Raw genomic sequence first — 21,885 nt, forward strand, 5'->3', positions numbered from 1 at the left:
ACACAGTGGCACCCGCCGCCAGCCGCCGCCGCACCTTTACCAGCTCGCCCTGTTGCGGCCGCCGACCAATGGGGCGCGCGCGCAACCGGCCGCCGCACCCGAGCCCATAAAGCACCCCCACCCCGGCTGCGCCGGCACGCACTCCGCTGCTCGACTCGCTGCCGCTCGCACCGGTCGTTTTCGTTTCCGTTTCGTGTGCACCGTCGCTAGCCCATCGCCATGTCCGGACGCGGAAAGGGAGGCAAAGTCAAGGGCAAGTCAAAGTCCCGCTCAAGCAGGGCTGGGCTCCAGTTCCCGGTCGGCAGAATCCACCGCCTCCTGCGCAAGGGAAACTACGCAGAGCGCGTCGGCGCCGGGGCGCCCGTCTACCTCGCCGCCGTCATGGAGTACCTCGCGGCTGAGGTGCTCGAGCTGGCCGGAAACGCGGCCCGCGACAACAAGAAGACGCGCATCATCCCGCGCCACCTGCAGCTTGCCATCCGCAACGACGAGGAGCTCAACAAGCTCCTGTCGGGCGTCACCATCGCACAGGGTGGTGTCCTGCCCAACATCCAGGCCGTCCTGCTGCCAAAGAAGACCGAGAAGAAGGCCTAAAGGAGGCCAAGGCAATCGCAGCGCCGCGTGCTCCCCTGCACGCAACGCGCTTTGCCGGCTCGGCTCGGCCCGGCCCACAACAATCGGCCCTTTTCAGGGCCACCACACAAACCTACGTCCAAAGCAAAATTTCAGTCGTCCTCGCCGCACCTTGTTTTGTTTTAACTTTGCACTTTCACAGCACAGCCGCCGCCGGCGCACGTCCGCCATCTTGTCGTCCACACAGCCCGTGTGGCCCAACAAACACACACACACACATTCATTTTGCACGGTCGCAGTCGCCTTCCAAACGACAACGGCAGCAATAATGACCATTGTTACAGGGAGGCGTGTCGACACACCGCCCTCCACTCCCGCGCGCAACGGCCGTCGACACGAACGAAACAGCTGATCCGGCCGCCTGTGCCCACACGCCTTGCCTCGGAAACCCCAACGCCGCCGCAAACACACAGAGCCAAACCACGCAAGCAAATAATCACCGCCTCTCGCACAACAACACACAGCCCGCCATCTCCGTCGCGATCGATACAACGACACACAATAACAAACACAAACGAAGCAGCTCCCACACACAGCCAGCCACATGACACGTTTCCTTTCCTTCTCCCCTCCCAGTCACATCACGTCGCTCAAACGGAAAGAAAGAAACAAACAAACAACACAGACTCTTTCGCACTTTTCAACTTCCGAACAGTGTGGTGGCCCTGAAAAGGGCCGTTTTCTAGTCTCTCCCACCCACAAGCACGGCCGCGGGAAGGCCAGCGCCCGCTGCGACGCAGCCTAACCGCCGAAACCGTACAGGGTGCGCCCCTGCCTCTTCAGGGCGTACACCACGTCCATGGCCGTCACAGTCTTGCGCTTGGCGTGCTCAGTGTACGTCACCGCGTCGCGGATCACGTTCTCCAGGAACACCTTCAGCACCCCGCGGGTCTCCTCGTAGATCAGACCAGAGATGCGCTTCACGCCGCCCCTGCGAGCCAGGCGGCGGATGGCGGGCTTCGTGATGCCCTGGATGTTGTCGCGCAACACCTTGCGGTGCCGCTTGGCGCCACCCTTGCCGAGCCCCTTTCCTCCCTTGCCGCGGCCTGTCATCCTTCCTTCCTCGGGCAAAGCAAAACGTGCACAAACAGCAGCTGCAGCGGCTGGCGAGTCGGCTACGGTCTGCGCCCAGCGTTACTCCGTTACTCATGTGCCTACCTGAGGCACGTGTGTGAGCAGGGTAAGCACTTGTGTGCTGTTCCTGCAGGACCTGAAAGAGATGTTTTTGAAAAGACTTCCTAACTGTTGTTGGGGTCCTCTCGGTGTTTATCTCGTGGGTCCTGGTGTTGTTGGGGGAAGGGTTATTCCCGCAACAGGTCCGGCCAACGGGTAGTTGGTCGATGGTGTTGCTGCTGGCCCAAGTCCCGAATGAGCCGATTGCGGGATTGACCCGCTTTTTGGTAAAACTGACGTGCTAGGACTCGGAATCGGTCCCGCAACGTCAGGATACCCGTGTCTTCATGGAGAAAGGTGGTTGGGTAGAACCTGGGAAGGCCCAGCGCAAGCTTGAGCGCCTTGTTTTGGACGCATTGTAGCGATCGTATCGAGGAGTCGGCGGCATTGCCCCACACCACGGCCGCGTACTCTAACACTGGACGTACCAGTGTCAGATACAGCGTGATGCCGTGACGGGAGGGCAATGTGGACTCCGGGTTTAGCAAGGGATAGAGTGCACGAAGCCGCCCTATCGCCTTGTTTCGGATCCACTGGATGTGTGGGGCCCAGGTGAGCCGCTGGTCTAGTCTCACTCCGAGGTAGGTAGCTGTTTTTGACCACGGGATGGGGCCTCCCGCGATGTGTAGGGCTTCTAGGTTTGGCGGCACTCTGCGCTTCGTGAACGCCACCGCCTGGCTCTTGCCAGCGTTAAATTTAAGGCGCCACATGGTGGCCCAAGCACCAAGCGCTTCACATCCTTGCTGGAGGCGACGCCCCATGGTATGCGCGTTCATGCTCCGGGTGAACAGAGCAGTGTCGTCCGCATAGAGGGCCAACTCTACTCCGTTCACTCGCGGAGCGTCGGCGGTGAAGAGCGAGTAGAGTATGGGGCCTAGTACCGATCCCTGCGGTACGCCGGCACGTATGGGTCTGTTTGTGGACCTTCCCTGTTCTGCCCTGACGTGGAAAGTCCTGCCAGATAAGTAGGACCTGAGAAGCACTCCGTGCGACGTCGGTACCCCGAGTACAAACAACTTGTAGACGAGGCCGTCATGCCACACGGAGTCGAAGGCGCGTGAGACGTCCAGGAATACCGCCCCAAGGTATTCCCTCGTCTCCAGCGCCCTCATAGCTGGTTCCACGAGGCGGAGCAGCTGGTGGGTCGTGGAGTGACCTCCACGAAAACCAAACTGTTCGTCTGGCAGTATGTCTTCCTGGTCCACGTGTTGCAGAAGTCGCCGCACGTAAAGTCTCTCGAAAACCTTCGAGAGACATGGGAGGAGGCTGATGGGTCTGTAGCTGGATGGCGACCGGGGGTCCTTGTCTTGCTTCGGGATGGCCACCACCTCGGCATGTTTCCACACCGAGGGGTAGACACCCGAGGCCAGGATTTCGTTAAAGACTGTGGCCAGGTATTGCTCGTACTCCTGAGGAAGATTCCTGAGGAGTGAGTTCGGGATGCCGTCGATGCCCCCTGCCCTCCGGGCGTTGAGCGATCGGAGTTGCAATGCGACTTCTTCGGCGGTGATGGGGTCTATGCTGTCACCCTCCTCTCGTGCTTCGAGGAAGACTGGGAGACGTTCTTCCACTAGACGGACGTGGGCCACGTCGATGTCTTCTACCATGGGTCGGAAGTTTGCCTCAAAGGTGTCCGCTAGGACACTTGCCTTGGCGTCCGGCTCGCAGTAGTGGTCCTGACCGAGTTGCAGGGGAGGAATGCGCTGCCTGCGGCGCAGAAAACCTCTCACGACTCGCCATGCACTGCCGTCATCTGGGTCGAGGGACTCGACAAGGTCGGCCCATGCTTGGTTGCGGTGTTCGCGGACGGCCGCAGTGATGGCACGACGCATGCGGTTTACGCGGCGTTTCGTTTCTGGCTGTCGCGTTATTTGCCACTCACGGAAGAGATGGTTTTTCGCAACTATAAGCTCCCGTATTGCTTGCGGGAGGCGTCGCGACCTGTCTTGCGGCCGATGAGTGCGACCAGGTGTGGCAGTCTCTGCAGCTCGCAGGAGCGCCTGATTTAGGGAGGCGATGGCGGCTTCCGCCCCCACCTCCTCCGGATCAGGGGCATCTGTGAGGTACTCCCGTACCTCGGTTTGGAAGTGCTCGACGTTGATATTTTTGAAGGATGGACGACCGGCCCGCACCGCCGCGCCGACGACGTCCATGTCAAAGATCACCGGCAGGTGATCTGATGACAAAGCCGTCCTCGTCTCGGCAGTCGTAAATCGATCGACCCCCCTCAGTATAGCAACGTCGAGCACGTCAGGTTGTCCGCGCACTGGGATGTGGGTTGGGTCGTAGGGCCCTAGAATGATGGCGCCGTGTCTGAGGGCGGCGCGTTCAAGTCGGCGCCCGCTGACATTTGTGAGGCGGGAGTTCCAGTGGGCGGACTTTGCGTTAAAGTCCCCCCCGATGAACAGCCTCCCCTCCATGTCCAGTAGGGTGTCGAAATCGGCCTCTTGCAGAACACCCCGCGGCGGCCGGTATGCCGCCACGAAGGTGATCTTGCCGACAGACGTGTTGACGGTCACGCCGGTGGCTTCAACGTGCTCGAGTTGTGGCAGTTGCACCGGGTAGTGCCGCAAGGACGACCTAACATACGCCGCCGTGGGTCGGCCGGTCGGTGCGGTAGCAGCTGTAGTTTGCGACCCTGACGTGCACACCGGGCTTTAGGAATGTTTCACAGACGAGGCAGATGTCTACTGCCTCGCTGTATAGAAATTCCCTAAATTCACCCTGCTGCGGTATAAGACTGTTTGCGTTAAAAACGCAAATAGTCAGGCCATGGGTATGGTCGTTATCCATGACTGGGGGGCTGGGCGATGGCCTGGAGGGCCGTCGCAGCTGCGGAGACTAGACTGGGTAGTTGTGTCATGATTCTGTTTAATGTTTGCAGTAGCGTCTGCAGATCATCACTGATAGCGCTCGCGGCCGCGGGGGCGGGTGGCGCTGGGGCTGTACTAGGCTGGCACTGTTTTGCGACGGGTGTCTGCGCAGCAGGGGCAGCCTGTCCATTTTCGGCGCGGGTCGGGGGGTGCGGTGGGAGTAGCCCAGCAGCACTGGGTTCCGGCTGTGTGTTGGTAGGTGGTTGCAGGTTGCGGGCGGGTAGGCGGCGTTCACCGCGAGGCGGGGCCTGCTGTTCAGCAGCCCGTCTCCCGGCAACGGACGCAAAACTGACTCCTGGCTGCACTTTTTTGGCAGCCTTGCCACGCTTGCGGGATTTGAATGCGTTACAGCCCCTGTAGCTAGCAACATGCGGCTCACTGCAGTTGCAGCATTTGGGCTGTTCGTCGCGCTTTTTTGCGCAGTCACGGCTTTGGTGTGCACCTGCACACTTTACGCAACGCGCGGGCATGGTGCAGTTGTGTGCAACATGGTCTAGGCCTTGGCAGGAGTAACACTGGAGCCTCTTGCCTTTGGCCTTGAGTAGTTCGACTGAAACGTCGATGTCCGCAATTTTGTCGAGTTGGAAGATTTTCCTGTTGTCCTCGTTGTCCACTAGGACGACAAGGAACAACGGCATCTTTTTGTGCGTACGCGGCGATGTCATTAATTCTACCGTGCGCGCGGAAAAACCCGACTCCGCGAGTTCTTGTTTAAGGTGGGTAGGGTCCATCTTGATTGGCAGGTGACGTATAACCACCTTTAGTAGCTTCAGGGACTCGGTGTTGTGGGTATAGCAATGGAGTCCCTGATCCCTAACGAGATCCATGAGCTTTTTGTGCTCGTCTATGGATGTTGGGAGGACCTTGTAGACGTTATTCGATTGGACTTTGAATGACTTTACTTCCACCACTTCTTTAATCATGCGGCGGAGGTCCATGAACTCGTCGTCCCACGTCACGATTACTGGAGGGGGGCGTGTCTGTTTACGTGCTGGGGCGGCGGGTTCCGCTTCCATGACAACTTCGGTTGCCTCTGCGAACCGATTTGATGTGGCTGGCGGTGGGGCGAGCACCTTCTCCAGCCTTTTGGGCTTGGCAGTGTGCCGCCGGTTTGGTACGGTAAAACCGTCTTCCTCGGCTGCAGGGGGCGCTGTGGGGGCGTCTGCAGCAGCAGCCTTCTTTTTTGTTTGGCGCCCTTCAGGCGCGGTTACTGCGGTTTGTTCCTCAGAGTCAGAGGTGGCTGGTCGTTTCCGTGATGCCTGTTGCACATCCATCGGCATCTCTGCCGATAGAAGTGTCCCCAGGTTGGCTTCAGGAATTTCTAGTAGAACTGGCGTTGTTGGGTGCCGTGTTGGGTTTGGGTGGTCGCTGTCAGTCAGTCTCTGCGCGGCGAGGACTGGCGCACTAGCGGCTTCTTCACTGGAATTGTCCGTTGGGGCGATCAGCAGCGCACTGGCTTCTTGAGTAGCCAAGACTGGTGACGCAACACCATTCGGGGCCGCCTCCGCCAGAGCAGCAACATCTTGAGTTGCTACACCCAGCAGGGCTCCCGGCGGAACAATCACCTCTTCTATGGCCGAGCGCGGCAGTTCACTCAGCGGAAAGGAAGACTCTGTTTGCGGCTGTTGTGCCCGGGCGGCGGCTAAGTCGTGGCGCACGAAATGTGCGTACGCCCTTTCCGCGGCCTCTTTTTCTGCGGGTGTTTCTGGCTTTGCTATGCGATTCATAATCACATACAGCTCAACGGCAGAGATGGGGCGGTAGCCTGAGGGAGCGCAAGAAGCGCCGACCGTGGACGCGGTATCGCTGTGGGCGGGTGGTGTGGCGGATGTTGCCGCCGACAGAGTGCGGTCTGTCGTGACAACATCCTCTATGGCGGTTAGGCAGCTATTATTTGGGTCCATGGGGCACCTGTAATTGAGAAAGAAAAGATGTAGATATCTAACTCTAGTGATCGCGGACTGGTCCCACGTGAAGGGGGTCCTGGATCACAGCGTGCCCTAACGTTCCCTAGGCGTGACGCAAATCGATTCCTGAATCGATTTGTGCCACAGCCAGTAGCAGATAACACGACAATTTTGCCGCTGACCAACCCGCGCGCGAGCAGGAGAGACAAGCTTTTGCTTTTGCCACGCGGACGCCGTTGACCAACGCACCTTAACAAAGGCGCGCAGACAAAGACGCGCGAGAACAATAGCGCGGGCGAGACAATAGCAGCTGCGGTGAGCCAGAGCGTCCTCTCGCTACGGCGGCTCAGCGCGGTCTCTTCTGTCTGCTCTTCGTCTGCGCCCAGCGCGCCCGCCGCCCCCCTATATAGACTCTGGCCCGCCCTCCCCCCACCACGCGCAACCGAGGGCATATAAGCGCAGCACGGAGGCGCGCGGGCCCGTTGTCAAGGCAGCACCGGACGCCGCGCCGCACCTAACCTCCACGCACGCCGCTCCGCTACCGCTATGGCCCGCACAAAGCAAACGGCCCGCAAGTCCACCGGCGGAAAGGCGCCGCGCAAACAGCTCGCCACCAAGGCGGCGAGGAAGAGCGCGCCCGCCACCGGAGGCGTCAAGAAGCCCCACCGCTACAGGCCGGGCACCGTCGCCCTGCGAGAAATCAGGCGCTACCAGAAGAGCACAGAGCTGCTCATCCGCAAGCTGCCATTCCAGCGCCTAGTGCGCGAGATCGCCCAGGACTTCAAGACCGACCTGCGCTTCCAGAGCTCCGCAGTCATGGCCCTGCAGGAGGCCAGCGAGGCCTACCTCGTCGGCCTCTTCGAAGACACCAACCTGTGCGCAATCCACGCCAAGCGCGTCACCATCATGCCCAAGGACATCCAGCTCGCGCGCCGCATCCGCGGCGAGCGCGCCTAAACCGCGCCGCGGCACCGCACCGCACAAACAAAAACGGCCCTTTTCAGGGCCACTAACATCTCTCCGTCGCGAGCAAACTTTGTCGGTCGCCTGCCTCTCGCCCCGCAACCCAAAAAAAAACAACAACCACCACTTCCCGTCCGTCCGCCACACCCGCTCACTCTGCCTGCCTGCTTAGCAGCGCGCAACAATCACACATCATCCCTCCCCGGCGCTCAAAGCGCACAATACCCAACGGCCGACGTCACACCGCACGGGTGGCTGGCCGGCCGGCCGCCGCTTTCGTTTCGAAAACACAAAAACAAACCCGCACTCCACTCCGACGGCCAACGGCCAGGCAGGCGCGCTCGCTCGCTCTACACGCCACCGAAATCCCCGCCGACTCCTTCCACATCTCAACGTGCCCCCCGTTGCAAAACATAACACACACACACACACACACAAAGGAACAAAACAACAAAGACCAGACACGACTAGACAAGACAGACATCCGAGAAGAACGAACGCAGGCAAGCCAACCAACGTATTCAAACAAAACAACGTGACAGAAAACCAACCGTCGGCCGCCGCCACAAACACGGCGACAATCAACAACAACACCGCTTACCGCTACCGCCGCCCACACCCGCCACCGACCCCCGCAATCCAACCACCACGGCACGCAAACAGCATCCCCACGGGCATACAGAAACGCCAGACAGACAGACACCCACACCAAACGCAACACGACAATCAAAACCTTCCCCGACGTGCTTTGATGGCCCTGAGAAGGGCCGTTTTGGGCCGCGCGTCTCTTGCGCGCCACTAGACGACGACGGGGGGTGGGGACGACGGAGTCAAGCGCCAAACCCTTCCTTTCTCCCATCTCTTTCTCCTCTACTCTACTTCTTCTTCTTGGGCGAAGCCTTCGCCTTAGACGGCGTCGTCGCCTTCTTCGGGCGCGGCGCCTTCGGCTTCTTCGTCGGAACCTTGGCGGCCTTCTTCGCCTTCGACGGCGACTTGGCCTTGGCCGGCTTGGCCGCAGCCGCCTTCTTCGCACCCGCGGGAGCGGCCGACGCCGCAGACGCCTTCTTGGCGGCGCCCGCCTTCCGACCGGTCGCCGCCTTCACGCCACCAGCCTTCTTTGCGCCGGCCGCACGGGCGCCCTTCTTCTCCTTGCTGGCCGGAGCGGCGCGCTTCTTCTTGGCACCGCCAGCACGAGCCTTGCCGCCCTCGGCCGCCCCCCCGCCGCCGGCGCCGGCAAGCTTGAACGAGCCGGACGCGCCCTTCCCCTTCGTCTGCACCAGCTCGCCCGCCACGACGGCCGACTTGAGGTACTTCTTGATAAACGGCGCCAGCTTCTCCGCGTCCAGCTTGTAGTGCGCGGCAATGTACTTCTTGATCGCCTGCAGCGACGACCCGCCGCGCTCCTTCAGACTCTTGATGGCGGCCGTCACCATCTCAGAGGTGCGCGGGTGCGCAGGCTTGGCGCGCGGCTTCTTCGCAGACGACGCAGACTTGGCCTTCTTCGTAGTGCCGGTGGCGGCGGGTGCCGCAGCAGTCTCGTTCGTAGCCGCCTGATCTGCCATTTCGACGACGCGCGTAACACACAGCGAGAGCGAGAGCGAGAGCGAGCGGGACGGCAGGCAGGCACGCAAGCACAGCACAGCAGCAGAGCAGAGAATCACAAGGCCCAGCCAGTGTCGCGGGCGGGCGCGGACGGCCGAGAGAGCGGCCGCCACTCTGCGCGCCGCCGCGCCGCGCCTCCCGCGCTTGCTACCGCCCAACGTCCGACAGCCTGTGCGGAGCAGCCCCAAACCTGCGCCACAACCGCCCGCGCCTTTCAAACCACCGAGGATGGGGCTACACACAGCCACACCACAGTCGCCAACCAGTCGCCACGGCAGCGCCGCAAACCACGGCCAAACTGCAGCTACCGCGCGCTACAGCCTGGGTCGGCCCGCCGAGAATCGCCGCCCCCGCCCAAATGCCGCCCCCACAGCCCCAGCCGACGACCCGCCACAATGGCCAAACCTTCGGCAAAACTCCCACACCGTCGCCGCGGCAGCCCGGCCAGCGCGGCCGGCGCCACAGCCACACAAGCCGAGGCGTGCGGCGATGACGGCCGTGCAAACGCGCCTCCGCCGCCCCATCGCCTTCCGTCGCCCTCCCGCCGTTTCCCGATCGGCCCGCAGCCGTCGGGCCACATCGCGCGCCGTCCTCCTCCTCTCGCCCGCCAACATTCACAGCCGTTTATCAACAATTGCCCGCCGCAAACGGACGCCGCCTGCGCAACAGGCGCCGCCGCCCCTCGCCGCTTCCGACCCAACCCCTCGACCGAGGCAAACCGCAATCCGAATCTACAGACCAACCCAATCTGCCGTCAGCACACACGACAGCCGACCTTACACGTTACGCGTTACACATTACGTTTACACGTCTAGGTTAGGTTAGGGTTAGGTGGACGTGGGTTAGGTTAAGGGGACTTGGGTTAGGTTAAGCGTCAAACTTAGGTTAAGCATTCAAACACGTCAGGCGTCAGAGGTTAGGTTAGGTTACACGTTAGGTTAAGGGGTCAGTGCTAGGTTAAAAAAAAGCGTTCAAACGTGAGGCGTCAGCCGGACAGCTTACCTTACGTAGACGTTAGGGGCTCACAGGCTGAGCTCACCTCGCCACACCACAGGTTAGGTTCGGTTCGCTCGGCTCAGCGTAAAGCGCCGAGGTCAGGGTTACGTTCGTTCACCTTCGGGCGCCACACTTTCGGTTGAAAGGTCGCGACGGGACGACGTCGGCAGGCACGCCGCAAACGAACAAAAACGTACAGACGACGTCGAAAACCGCCGACAGACGGGGGAGCAGCACGACCACGACCAGATACCGAGCGCGAACGAGACACACGCGAACCACCCCCACCGGCCAAAGGGCACCACACAACAACCCAGAGCACCACGTGTCGACACCAGAGCAACCCGCCGCTCACGCGACATGGCTGGCACCGAAGGGCAACCGCCCGCAACTGCGCTTTCCGCGCCGGCCCGGATGCACGTCGTGCTACAACAACACCACTACCGTACACAGCCGCTGTTCACAACATCACTATCATGCGCGCCCGCGGCTCGCCGCCGTCGCAGTCGCAGCCCCAACGCCAGCACTTTTGCACCACCATTCACACGCACCGCAACACAGCTCGCCGACACAGCCGAACAAAACAAACACCACACAACAACAGCAACAACGCCGCCGCCTCTACTTGTGCCGGCGACCCACCCCGCCGATGGCGCACCTTTCGCCAGCCGGCAATCGACACACACGCACCCACCCACCCCCCGGGGCCCAGTGCAAAAAAAAAACACACAAAAACAAAAAAACCAAACAAAAACAAAACGACACGGGAAGCGCACACCGCCACTTCGCGCGCACGCCACCAACCAGTCGTCGTCTCAAAATAACAAACACAAAAAAAAAATAAACTAACAACTAGGGCAACACGAAACAAAAAACGCCTCGCACGAACCGCCCACAAAAAGGACAAGCACACGCACAGCCTCTGCTGACGACCACGACGCAGCGGCACGCTGCTCCTGTCCCGCGCCCCGCGCCCCACTCGAGTCACAACTCACGCGACACCGTCAACGACGGGCTCGCTTCCCGCAACCTACCACCTTTCCGCCACGACGCACAGCCCCAGCCCCACCCGACGACGCGCCCGTGGCAACGACTGCACTTTCACCACCGCCTCCCCCTTCCCCCCCAAAACACACACACACACACACACACACACACACACACACACACACAGCCAGCCAAAAACGCACTCGCGACCCACACATGCACACGCCAACCAGTCAACGTCGACAACCACACGCAAGGCTCGAAACGAAACCGGCGTCCTTCCACGTTGCCATCAAGCTACGCGACACAAGACACAAGGAACCAACACAACAGCCGGCCCCACTAATTCCCCACTCTCACGCCGCAAAAAGCACACCGAAACCGCCAAACGCACGCACATTCCCCTTCGCACTGACACCGACCGGCTCGCTACCACACACCTCTCGGCAGCCGTTTCACGCCAATTCGCCACACCGCCCACACAGTCGACAAGCGCCCGCCCTGTACGGCACACGCAACGACGCAGCGCAGCAAAGGGCGCCCGCAACACATACCTCTCCTCCCCCTCTCTCTCTCTCTCCGCCGCCCGACGCGCCAACCGCCACACCACACCGCCAGCCACTCGCAAATTGTGCACTGCCACCAGCCACACGTCCAACACGCCGCGCCGCCTCCGGCCACCCGCCAGGGGGCGCTCACGTCCGCGACAACAGCGCGGCCCGCCGGGCCGGGCCGGGCCGGGCCGAACCGAACCGAGCCGCCGCTGCTCTGCACTCGGCACGGCCACACCCTGCTGCAGACCGGGCTCGTCTCTCTGTACGCGTCTGCCTGCGCATCAACACAACACGACCTTTTTTTTTTCCTCTCTCTACCGCCATCCCTTCTTCTCGCGTTTTACTCGTTGTTGCAGCAGCGGCGCACACCTACACATCCACAGCCCCAGCCGAGCCGAGCCGGCCTCACCTCAGGGCCCGCCGCCAGCGTCTCCTCCTCGGGCACAGGTGCGGTGCTGTGGCCGCCCATCCAACCGCATTGCTGGCCGTCCAGCCGCCAGGCGTTCCCACTGCCGCGAGCCACGCCGCGCACCGACCCTGCTGCAGAAAACGAAGCATAGCCAGAGACCGACCGATACACAAAGCAAGCCGTCGCCTCGCCTCTTGTCCTTCCTGCCTTCCTTCCGCCCCCGCCCTTCTCACACCACCGCCTCTCCACTTTCGCCCCCCCCTCCTCCTTTTTTTTTTTTTTTTTTGTTTTCTTCTTTCTTTCTTTCTTTCTTTCTTTCTTTGGCCCTCTCTCCTTCCCGCCATGGCGGTTACGGCACCGCCTGCAGCGGCAGATTTTGTGCGCCCACACGCCTACTCCTACCACCATTAACCTCGCCCTGCCCTGCCCATCAACGTCGCAGTCGAACCGACGCTTGCCAACACACTGCCGACGTTCCTTTCTCTTTTCGGCCTACGCCCATTACGCGCCGCCGCCACAGCACCTTCCCTTCCCACAACACACCGACGTCATCACACGCACCCAAAACAGGGGCCACGACCGTGTTCCTCGCCCACTCCCGTCCCGCACGGTACGCACATTCCCAACTATTACCGCGCACCCTCCCTTTCCAATCTGTGTGTCTCTGTGTCTGTGTCCTGTCCGCGCGTGACGCCTCTCAACATCCGCCGTCCCCCGTCCCGTTTTCGCCCCCATGCCGTCGTCGCGCCGCCTCCTCCCCGTCCACCGCCGCCCCTGTCCGCCCCGCACCACACCATACACCGCTGCTTGTCCCGGCCGTTGCCACCAAAGGCGCCGACCGCAAACGCGCCACGCCGCAGCCCCCGTGCGTCTCGCGCTCGCTTGCATCTCCGTGCCGACGCTGCCTCTCTTCCCGCTCGCACTCGACCTCGACAACACAGTCTTTGGCTCCGCCACTGCGTGTTCCGGTGGTACGCACGCTGCAACACGTATGTATTCATTACCAGAGCGATGGCGAGGCATGACAGCATCTCTGTCTGACCAGAGAGTTATTTATCGTTGCTAGTCGGCGCTTGGACCGCGCCAGACGACAGTAGTGGCACGCACCGGGTCGCCAGGAACAGTTGTTATATATATTGTAGCGCGAGTCGGGAGAGGTAGTAGTCGGTCGACAGTAGTAGCGGGTGGACGGTTGTACTGAGCGGGCGTCGGCGGCGTGCTCTGCTCGTCTCGCGACTCTGGTCACGGTTCGGGACGATGTATAGTATATTGTGTTATAATCAAAAGGTAGTGTGAAGCTGCATTTTGCGCAAATCTGATAACGTATGTTCATTGTACTTATTTTGTTCAACGACAAAAAGCCCCACTATTACTTTTTTCTAAAGTAACTTTTGTCTTTTAACGAAAAACATTCACTTTTTAAAGACTACTTCCTATGGCATTTCCCTCCAAGGAGTGCAATTAATTACCAGCCAGCACTCATTCATTGCACACAGCTGTGTAAGGGGTATCTACAATTGAGGAGCGGATACAAATGCAATTTTTTGTTTTGTTTTTTTTTTTTTTGTGCGTTGTAACCTCCCCGCAAAATTTAAAATAATGGACAATGTTATTTACGGATGCTAATGGACATTGCGCTAATTGTAACCTCGCCCACAATGAGAGGTATTGAAAATGGCAACAAAAATGTTAAATTCGCAATCTGACTCAAATATAAATTCTTCACAACATTTAAAAGTCCGTTCAGTGACAAGAAACTTCAATTAAACCGAAATATCGGTCTTTGGCCCTGTGCAAAACAATCAGAATTAAAGTCTTACCTCAGAATAAATGGATGTCACATTTCTGCTCTTGTTTGTTGCGCAGCGCTTGGAGGAACTGCATTGCAAATAATAATATTCTCTTTTTTTTTTGTGATTTTAGTGAAATTTTTCTTCAAAGAAGTGGAATGAAATGTGAAGTGCAACGAACTCTTCAGTTCAATAAAAAATTAAATGTTTGAAAAATGCTTTTGAAATAAAAATTATTATTGGGGAACTTGTTGGAGAATAATTACAATAAATAAAATTGTTCATTATCTAATGATTATATTAATTAACAGTATACCTTATTCACCATCTTGACCAGTGTTGCCGACCGCCTACATCACACAACCGCACTCGGCTGCTACTACTGACCGACCGCTCTGCATGACGACTATTAGCGTACTGCACGCGACGACTACTGACAGAGTACAGCCCTCAACTAGACAGACCTACAGACTCGCAACGACCGACCGACTGACTGACTGACTGACTGAGAACCGCTCGCAACACTCGCGCGGTCCAGCGCAAACTCTCTGGTCACAGATGCTACAATGTCTCGCCATCGCTGCTATGTTACATACGTGTTTCAGTGTCTTTTTCATTGGGGTGACGATCTTTGGCTCTTTTTATTCTGAATACAGGGCCAAAGGTCAACGCTGCTGCCCTTATACAATTTATCAGGTTTCATTATGTCTGTTGCAATGTTACATACGGTTCATTCTTTCATTAATATTATCGTTGGGTTTGTTTTGTAGGGACGTTAACATTCTGGCACATTTCTATTATCATCGGACTCTCTGCTATTTGTGCAGGGAGGTTATACCTGGGTCCATTTCCATTTCCATTTACATTCTAATATTGATAGACTTTTTGTTTTCTTTTTTGTTTCTTGTTGTTTTTCCTTCTTTTTTTTGTTGTTTTTTTTTTTGTTTGTTTTGTTTTTCCCGCTCTCACCACCACCGCCGCATCACGCCTCCCGTTTTCTTGGTTTCTTTTCTGTTCTTCAACTGCTTCAACATCACCGCGCCCCATTTCCACACCACAGCCATCAGCCTCCAAGACGGGCAGGCGCAGTGTGCCATTTCCGGCGCACAAGCACACCCGTACGGTACTCTCCTCGCCCCCACGCCACCAACAACACAGCGACCACGCGGCTGTCAGGCACGGCACGGCACGGCACGGCACCGGCGAAATGCGCCGCCCCCGCCCCTCCGCGCATCCGTCCGTCTCGCCACGTTCACTGACAGCCGCGTCTGCGGCTACACCACGACAACCACAACACAACACCGCTCCCCTCCCTGGCAACTCATTGTTTTTCTCCTCCTCTTTTGCACAAACCACAACGCCGAGCACAGGCGCAAGCCACCCACACCGCGCCCCTCCCCGTCCCGCCTTTCTTTGGCCGCCGCTCCTCGTTTGCCCCCTCCCATCTCCCGAAATGCCATGCCAGCAGCGTTACGCATGCCCCTCCCCTGTCCACACAACACTACCGCCAAACGAACAGCCTTCCGGGCCACATGCAGGGCACGCCCACCTCCAAACACTGCCAATTCACGGACGCACACACACACACACACACACTTTCTCGACACCTTTCTGTACGGAGGGTGCGTCATCTCGACCGTGACAGAGTGACGCCAACTATCGACGATCCATTTCCCCCCACTGGTGAAACATGTCCACTAACACCTACATACATCATTCAAGTACACAGACAATAGCATACACACAATGGGAGGGCACACGAACATGGACGGCACGGCACTGTCATACACTCTTCCTCACAACCATATCAACAAACGTTACGTACATCCGGGAAAGCGAAAGCGAAAGCGAAAGCGAAAGCAAAAGCAAAAGCAAAAGCAAAGCCCAATGCAGCCGTCAAAGGTAACGTTCACCACGGCAGACACTTGCAGCCGCGCCGCCGTTAAACGCATTTCAGTGCGGCTCCAATACGCCTCCGACACGGGAACGTTCCGTTGCTCTACGAATGCGTTTCTCCCCTTTTTCCCTTCCTCTCTCTTTTGCCCCCCCTCCTTGCACTCTTGCCTCATTCCTCACGTTCTGCCCAGACATTCGACCGATCAAAGTCAACCTTTCGTCACCGTTCTCAGCGCGACGGTGTACAACAGTATGACGGGTGTGCCCAAGACTTCGGTTCAGTTGCGTGACGCCGGTCTATCGCGCCGATCGACAGTTACTCAGGGGGCGACGGATCGGACCACGTCACCGACACACAAAACACTTTCAAACAAACACATACATACCGGATGGACACAGACAAACACGTGTACAGACATTCGCCAAACAAACGACGACCGCCGCCGCCGCCGCCGCCGCCGCCGCCGCCGTCTAGCGTCGCGCTTACTGTACTGCACTGGACACGCGTGCATCTTGAATGACGACATCGGTGTGCGTGCGTCGTACGCAATCAGTCAGACACGGCTATCAAAAATCAGAGTCGAATGGTACATCATCGTGCGTGTCGCCGTACACGTACAGTACAATACAACAACAATGCGTCTTAATGGCACGTTCAATTTCAACGTCACTCACACACCTCCACGCTGCAGTTACGTCGCACCATTGTCAAACTCGGCGTACAGCAAAGGGAATAGTGGGCGGCAAAAAAAAACCAAACAAAAACATTTCACATTTCACCCTCGCCATGTATGATGTGCAAAAAACAAACCCGCAAACGGCCGTCGTTACGGTGACACAAAAGTCGCCGATCGCACTGTCCCCCCTCGCAGACAGGTAACACACACACACCACCACCAATGGGTCAAAACCACTCCAACGAGGCGTGCCACCATTCCACGCCACGGCGACCAACCTCGTGGCCGTCCCCCGCAACACGCTTTGACGCGCCCCCCCCCCCCACCCACAATCAAAATGCACACATACATCACAGCCGTCCACACAAACAACAACAACAACAATTCCGCCCTTCCCGCAAAAGGCAAGTTGGTGGCCCTGAAAAGGGCCGTTTTGCCGCTCTCGCAACGGAGGAGCCTTCTCCATCCTTCCTTCCACTCCAGAGCCACCTCCTTACTTGGAGCTCGTGTACTTGGTCACCGCCTTCGTGCCCTCGCTCACGGCGTGCTTGGCCAGCTCGCCAGGCAGCAACAGCCGCACAGCGGTCTGGATCTCGCGGGACGTGATGGTCGAGCGCTTGTTGTAGTGCGCCAGGCGAGAAGCCTCGGCCGCAATGCGCTCGAAAATGTCGTTCACGAAGCTGTTCATGATGCTCATCGCCTTCGACGAGATGCCCGTGTCAGGGTGCACCTGCTTCAGCACCTTGTAGATGTAGATGGCATAGCTCTCCTTCCTCTTGCGCTTCTTCTTCTTGTCGCCCTTCGAAATGTTCTTCTGCGCCTTGCCAGCCTTCTTGGCGGCCTTCCCGCTAGTCTTGGGCGGCATCTCGAACGAACGTACGGCAGCAGCAACACCAGTAGCAAGCGCTCCGCTCTAGTCAGCGTCTCCCCACACAGTGGCACCCGCCGCCAGCCGCCGCCGCACCTTTACCAGCTCGCCCTGTTGCGGCCGCCGACCAATGGGGCGCGCGCGCAACCGGCCGCCGCACCCGAGCCCATAAAGCACCCCCACCCCGGCTGCGCCGGCACTCGCTGAGTGGCAGTCAAGGGTTGAGCTTGCTCCTCTGACTCGCGCGCTGTCAGCCATAGGCCCCCGCTTGTACGGGTGACACACCAGGGGAATCTACGGCTTTGCTTTTATTAAAGCATCGGCGGGACCCAGTCAAGGTCTGCAGTAAGGTATTACGGCGGGCAGGATATTTTTGGAGACGCCCGACAGCAGAATTGTCGTGTTTCCTCTTTCAACTGCGGGATGTCGAGCTCCAGTGGTGCTTTGGGGTCGAAGCGGTCAACCGCTGTCGACAAAAAGCGCGTCTTGTTGTTGCCGCGGGCCGCGTCGTCGGCCGTCTCGAGCACTTCGGCTGCCGCAGAGCTAGGCTCTGCCCCCCCCAAGGATAGGGAAAATGTGGGCCAGGACCTGGGAGCCGGCCGCGGAACCGCAGAGAAGGTTTCCGCCGCCGCCGATCAGACCTCCGCGTCCACAATTACAGTAGGGCCAGCAATGCAGCCGGGATACCTAACGGTGCCAACAAAGGCTGTAACTGGCACCCCCCTGGCAGCAGCCCCACTTTCCGCCCCGGACATGGCAAGAAACACACCAAAAAACGCAGTCACACACAGTACGCCGACAACAAAATATATTGTCAGTACTTGCAATCCTGCCCCTCCTAACCTCGTCCTATCTCCGCTCCTGCTTGCCCACGCCACCGGCACACTTCCAGAATTCCTCACGTCCATGAAGAATGGCAAGCAGATGCCCCGTCTGCCGACAAAAATCCTCCCCAAACCCACCCCCTCGTCTCAGTCTTCCACCCGCTCCAAATACCTTAAATCCCCCCCACTCAAGTCCACCACATCCGACCAGCGGCGTGCAAGGAAGGACAAGAAGGAGAAGCGCTCCAAGGGGAAGAAGAAATCCACCACCCCCACCCCAGCCGCTTCCACACCCTCTGAGGAGCCAGCGCCCCCGACAGCACCTGTCGTCACACTGGGAGGGGACCAGGAAACTCTTGTACTGGAAGGGAACCGCGTAACCGGGCAGGATTCGGACGGTTTCGTGCTGGCGAAGAAAACGTTTCGTCAGCCGAAGCTTCCGCCAGCCCGGGGATTGGAACCCACCCCGAACAGATTTCAGGCGGTTGCTGATGAGCCTGAGACAACAGAAACCACCACAACGCAAACACAGAACCAAGTCGCCCACCACCTCCCCCCGATAGTTGCTGAGTTTGCCCACAGCTATGAGGAGCTCTTCGAGCTGTTGAAGGCAGAAATCGGGGGAGGCAGTTTCCAGGCAAAACCTGCTGGTGGGGACAAAATCAAAATCACACTGCACACACTAGAACACTACACAACAGTCAAAACACTTTTCACAAATAAAAACATACCACACTACACGTTCCCCACAACAAAAACAAGGAACAGAAACATCGTAATACGAGACCTGCCAAGACGAGTGTCCCCCCAGGCGATCAAAACAGATTTGACTGCCCAGGGGTACGTCGTCAAGGGGGTCCAACAGATGGGCAACATTAACAGTAAGTGGCCACTTTACCAGGCCACACTCCCGGACATCCCCCAGAACAAAAGGGAGATAAAGATGGTTCTGGCAGTGCCTGTCACCACCGAACCGCTGCGCCGTAAGAACAAGACGGTGCAGTGCTTCAGGTGTCAGGGCCTTAACCACATCGCCGCCTACTGCACCATGCCAGTAAGGTGCAGGAAGTGCGCCGAGGCCCACGACACGAGAACATGCACACTTCACCACACGGACCCACAAATAAGGTGCGCGCTGTGTGGCAAAAACCACACGGCGGGCTACCAAGGTTGTGAGGTCCACAAACGACACACACAACAGGCAAAGGGCGCAAAGGCCGCCCCCCACACACGCAAACAAAACACCATAAACCCACCAAGACACACAAGAAAACAAACCATGGCAACACACACGGACAAGGCCTGGGTAAAACCAAGGCCAGACACACCGAGGGCGACTTATGCGGAAGTGGTTTCTCCACCGAGGAACCATGAAAGCGTAGCCCAACCATCACAACACCAGACACTATCACAAGAACAACACCGGGAAACACATAGCAACAACGACCAGGTCCACCATGACGGAGGAAGGCCCAGGGAACCCCACACACACTCTCCCCCCATGGATCAGTTGTTAGGCGTAATGGTGCAGACCATGAACCTCGTCATGGAAATGATGAAGGAATTCAGGGAAGCCCAGAAGCAGAACACACAGATCCTCGTCGCCCTTCAGGCAACAGTCCAGCAGTCGCTCCCCTCTGCGACTTCCTCAGTAGTATCGACACCCCATCATGAATAGACGACCAAATATTCAAGGCCTGACAATGTGCGTCTTTAACGCAGACGGCATTGTTAATCAAGAGGTCGAGTTCCGAGAACTCATGAAGGAGTTCTCCATCGACATATGCATGATGGGGGAAACCCACCTAAAGCCGGGAGTAAAAGCGACAGTTCCCAACTACAGTAGCTACCGTAAAGACAGGCCAACCCAAGGCGGAGGAGTGGCCATATATGTAAAAAGAGGGATTCCCCACCACCAGGTATTCTTACCAGCTACCAACAAAATCGAAGCAGTGGCGGTGGAAGTAACCACTGCCACTGGACCCCTAACAATTGTTGCAGTCTACCGACCCCCACATGACCAGATAGATGAGGGAGACATAGCTGCTCTAGGGCAAATTGAAGGCAAACTCATAATAGGGGGAGACTTCAATGCCAAACATCCCGATTGGAATTCTAGAGTAACCTCCAGAGCAGGCGCCAAACTGCAACAACTAGCGCGCGCCCACCACTTCGAAACATGGGGTCCAGTCGAGCCCACACATTTTCCAAAAAACGGAAGCAGGCCCGATGTGTTAGACATAGCTCTCACCAGGAGGATCGCAGGGTTCGTGGCCGCAAGGACAATCAACAGAATGTCCTCCGACCACAACCCAGTGATTCTGGAGGTCGATGTGGGAGAATGGGTAGCACTCCCACGGTACCAGACGTCGTACAAACGAACAGACTGGGAGCGATACCAAGAAACTGTCGCCTCTGATATCGCTCGCGCTCCGCCACCCACTGCGGAAACAGTGGAACAAGCGCTACAAGACCTAACAGGCACCATCTTGCAGGCAGCGGAAGAAGCCACCCCTCCACAAAGGGATGGCCCACCGCCGCAAATACAGCTCCCGGAACACCTGCTAGCTCAAATTCGACACAAGAACAGAGTGGCAAAAGAGTGGAAGATCACCAGAAATCAGGCCACCAGGAGGCTGCTCAATCGTCTACAGAGAGAGCTGAAGGTAGCGCTCAATGAGCACAGAAACCAGCAATGGCAAAACCGCCTCACATCTCTCAAAGTAGACGATCATACACTATGGCAAGCGACCAAACAGTTTACAAAACGACGCGCTAGGATGCCGCCACTGCATGGCGAGCGGGGACTGGTCTACAGCCATGCTGGAAAGGCCAACGCCCTCGCCGACTCCTTTGAGAAGCAGTTCCAAGCGGCAGAACCCCAGGATGAAGAACATGAAGAGGTAGTCAGTCGTCAACTGGCCGTCTTCCTCAATGCTGAGGAGGACCCAGAGGACGAACCCATACTTTTTGCCCCCGAGGACGTGGCAAGAGTAATTAGGTCCCTCCCTACAAAAAAGGCGCCAGGGCACGACAGTGTCACAAACCAGTTAGTCAAAAAACTCCCACCCACAGCGATCACACACCTCGCGAACGTCCTCAACGAGATTACTCGTTCCCGTGTTTTCCCAGCTTGCTGGAAACATGCGGAAGTGGTCGCGATACACAAACCAGGGAAAGACCCTCTATTCCCGCAGCACTACAGGCCGATTAGCCTCTTGCCAACACTCAGCAAGATCTATGAGCGCCTCCTGCTAAGACCCATACAAGAACACATTACCAGAGAGCAAATTCTGCCGGATTTCCAATTTGGGTTCCGGCAGAACCACTCTGCCCCACAGCAGGTCATGAGAATGGTTGAAGCAGCCACAGAGGGCTTCAACCACAGAGGCTACTGCGGGATAGTGCTACTAGACGTAGCCAAAGCCTTTGATTCAGTATGGCATAGAGGGCTACTCTACAAGTTGTACACACAAGGGTTTCCCGGGAGCATAGTTCAGCTCATTAAGAGCTATCTCACGAACAGGACTTTCTCCGTCAAAGTAGAAACTGCCACCTCCACCAGAAGGCGTATTCGTGCCGGGGTGCCACAGGGATCGGTCCTGGGGCCCGTATTGTACAGTTTGTACACTGCGGATACTCCGACGGCCCCCCTGGTGCACACTGCGCAGTACGCTGACGACACAGCCTTCTACACGAGAAATGCGAACAAGGACCTGGTCATCCGTAGGCT

The 21,885-nt window shown here is 58.0% G+C and overlaps 1 protein-coding gene across 1 annotated transcript in view; it reads right to left on the reverse strand.

Moving 5' to 3' along the window:
* Positions 1–4,591: 4,591 nt before the first annotated feature.
* The window catches only part of LOC124749038, a 31,968-nt gene continuing 14,674 nt past the window's right edge, over positions 4,592–21,885 (reverse strand). Inside the window, exons 2-3 of the mRNA XM_047248964.1 lie at positions 6,351–6,590; positions 4,592–4,946 (exon numbers count right to left, since the gene is read on the reverse strand). Coding sequence (XP_047104920.1) covers positions 4,592–4,946; positions 6,351–6,590 — 595 coding nt within the window. The remainder of the gene's footprint in view (positions 4,947–6,350; positions 6,591–21,885) is intronic.

The sequence above is a fragment of the Schistocerca piceifrons genome, unplaced genomic scaffold, assembly GCF_021461385.2.
Source record: "Schistocerca piceifrons isolate TAMUIC-IGC-003096 unplaced genomic scaffold, iqSchPice1.1 HiC_scaffold_426, whole genome shotgun sequence".
In the NCBI taxonomy this organism is placed as follows: domain Eukaryota; kingdom Metazoa; phylum Arthropoda; class Insecta; order Orthoptera; family Acrididae; genus Schistocerca; species Schistocerca piceifrons.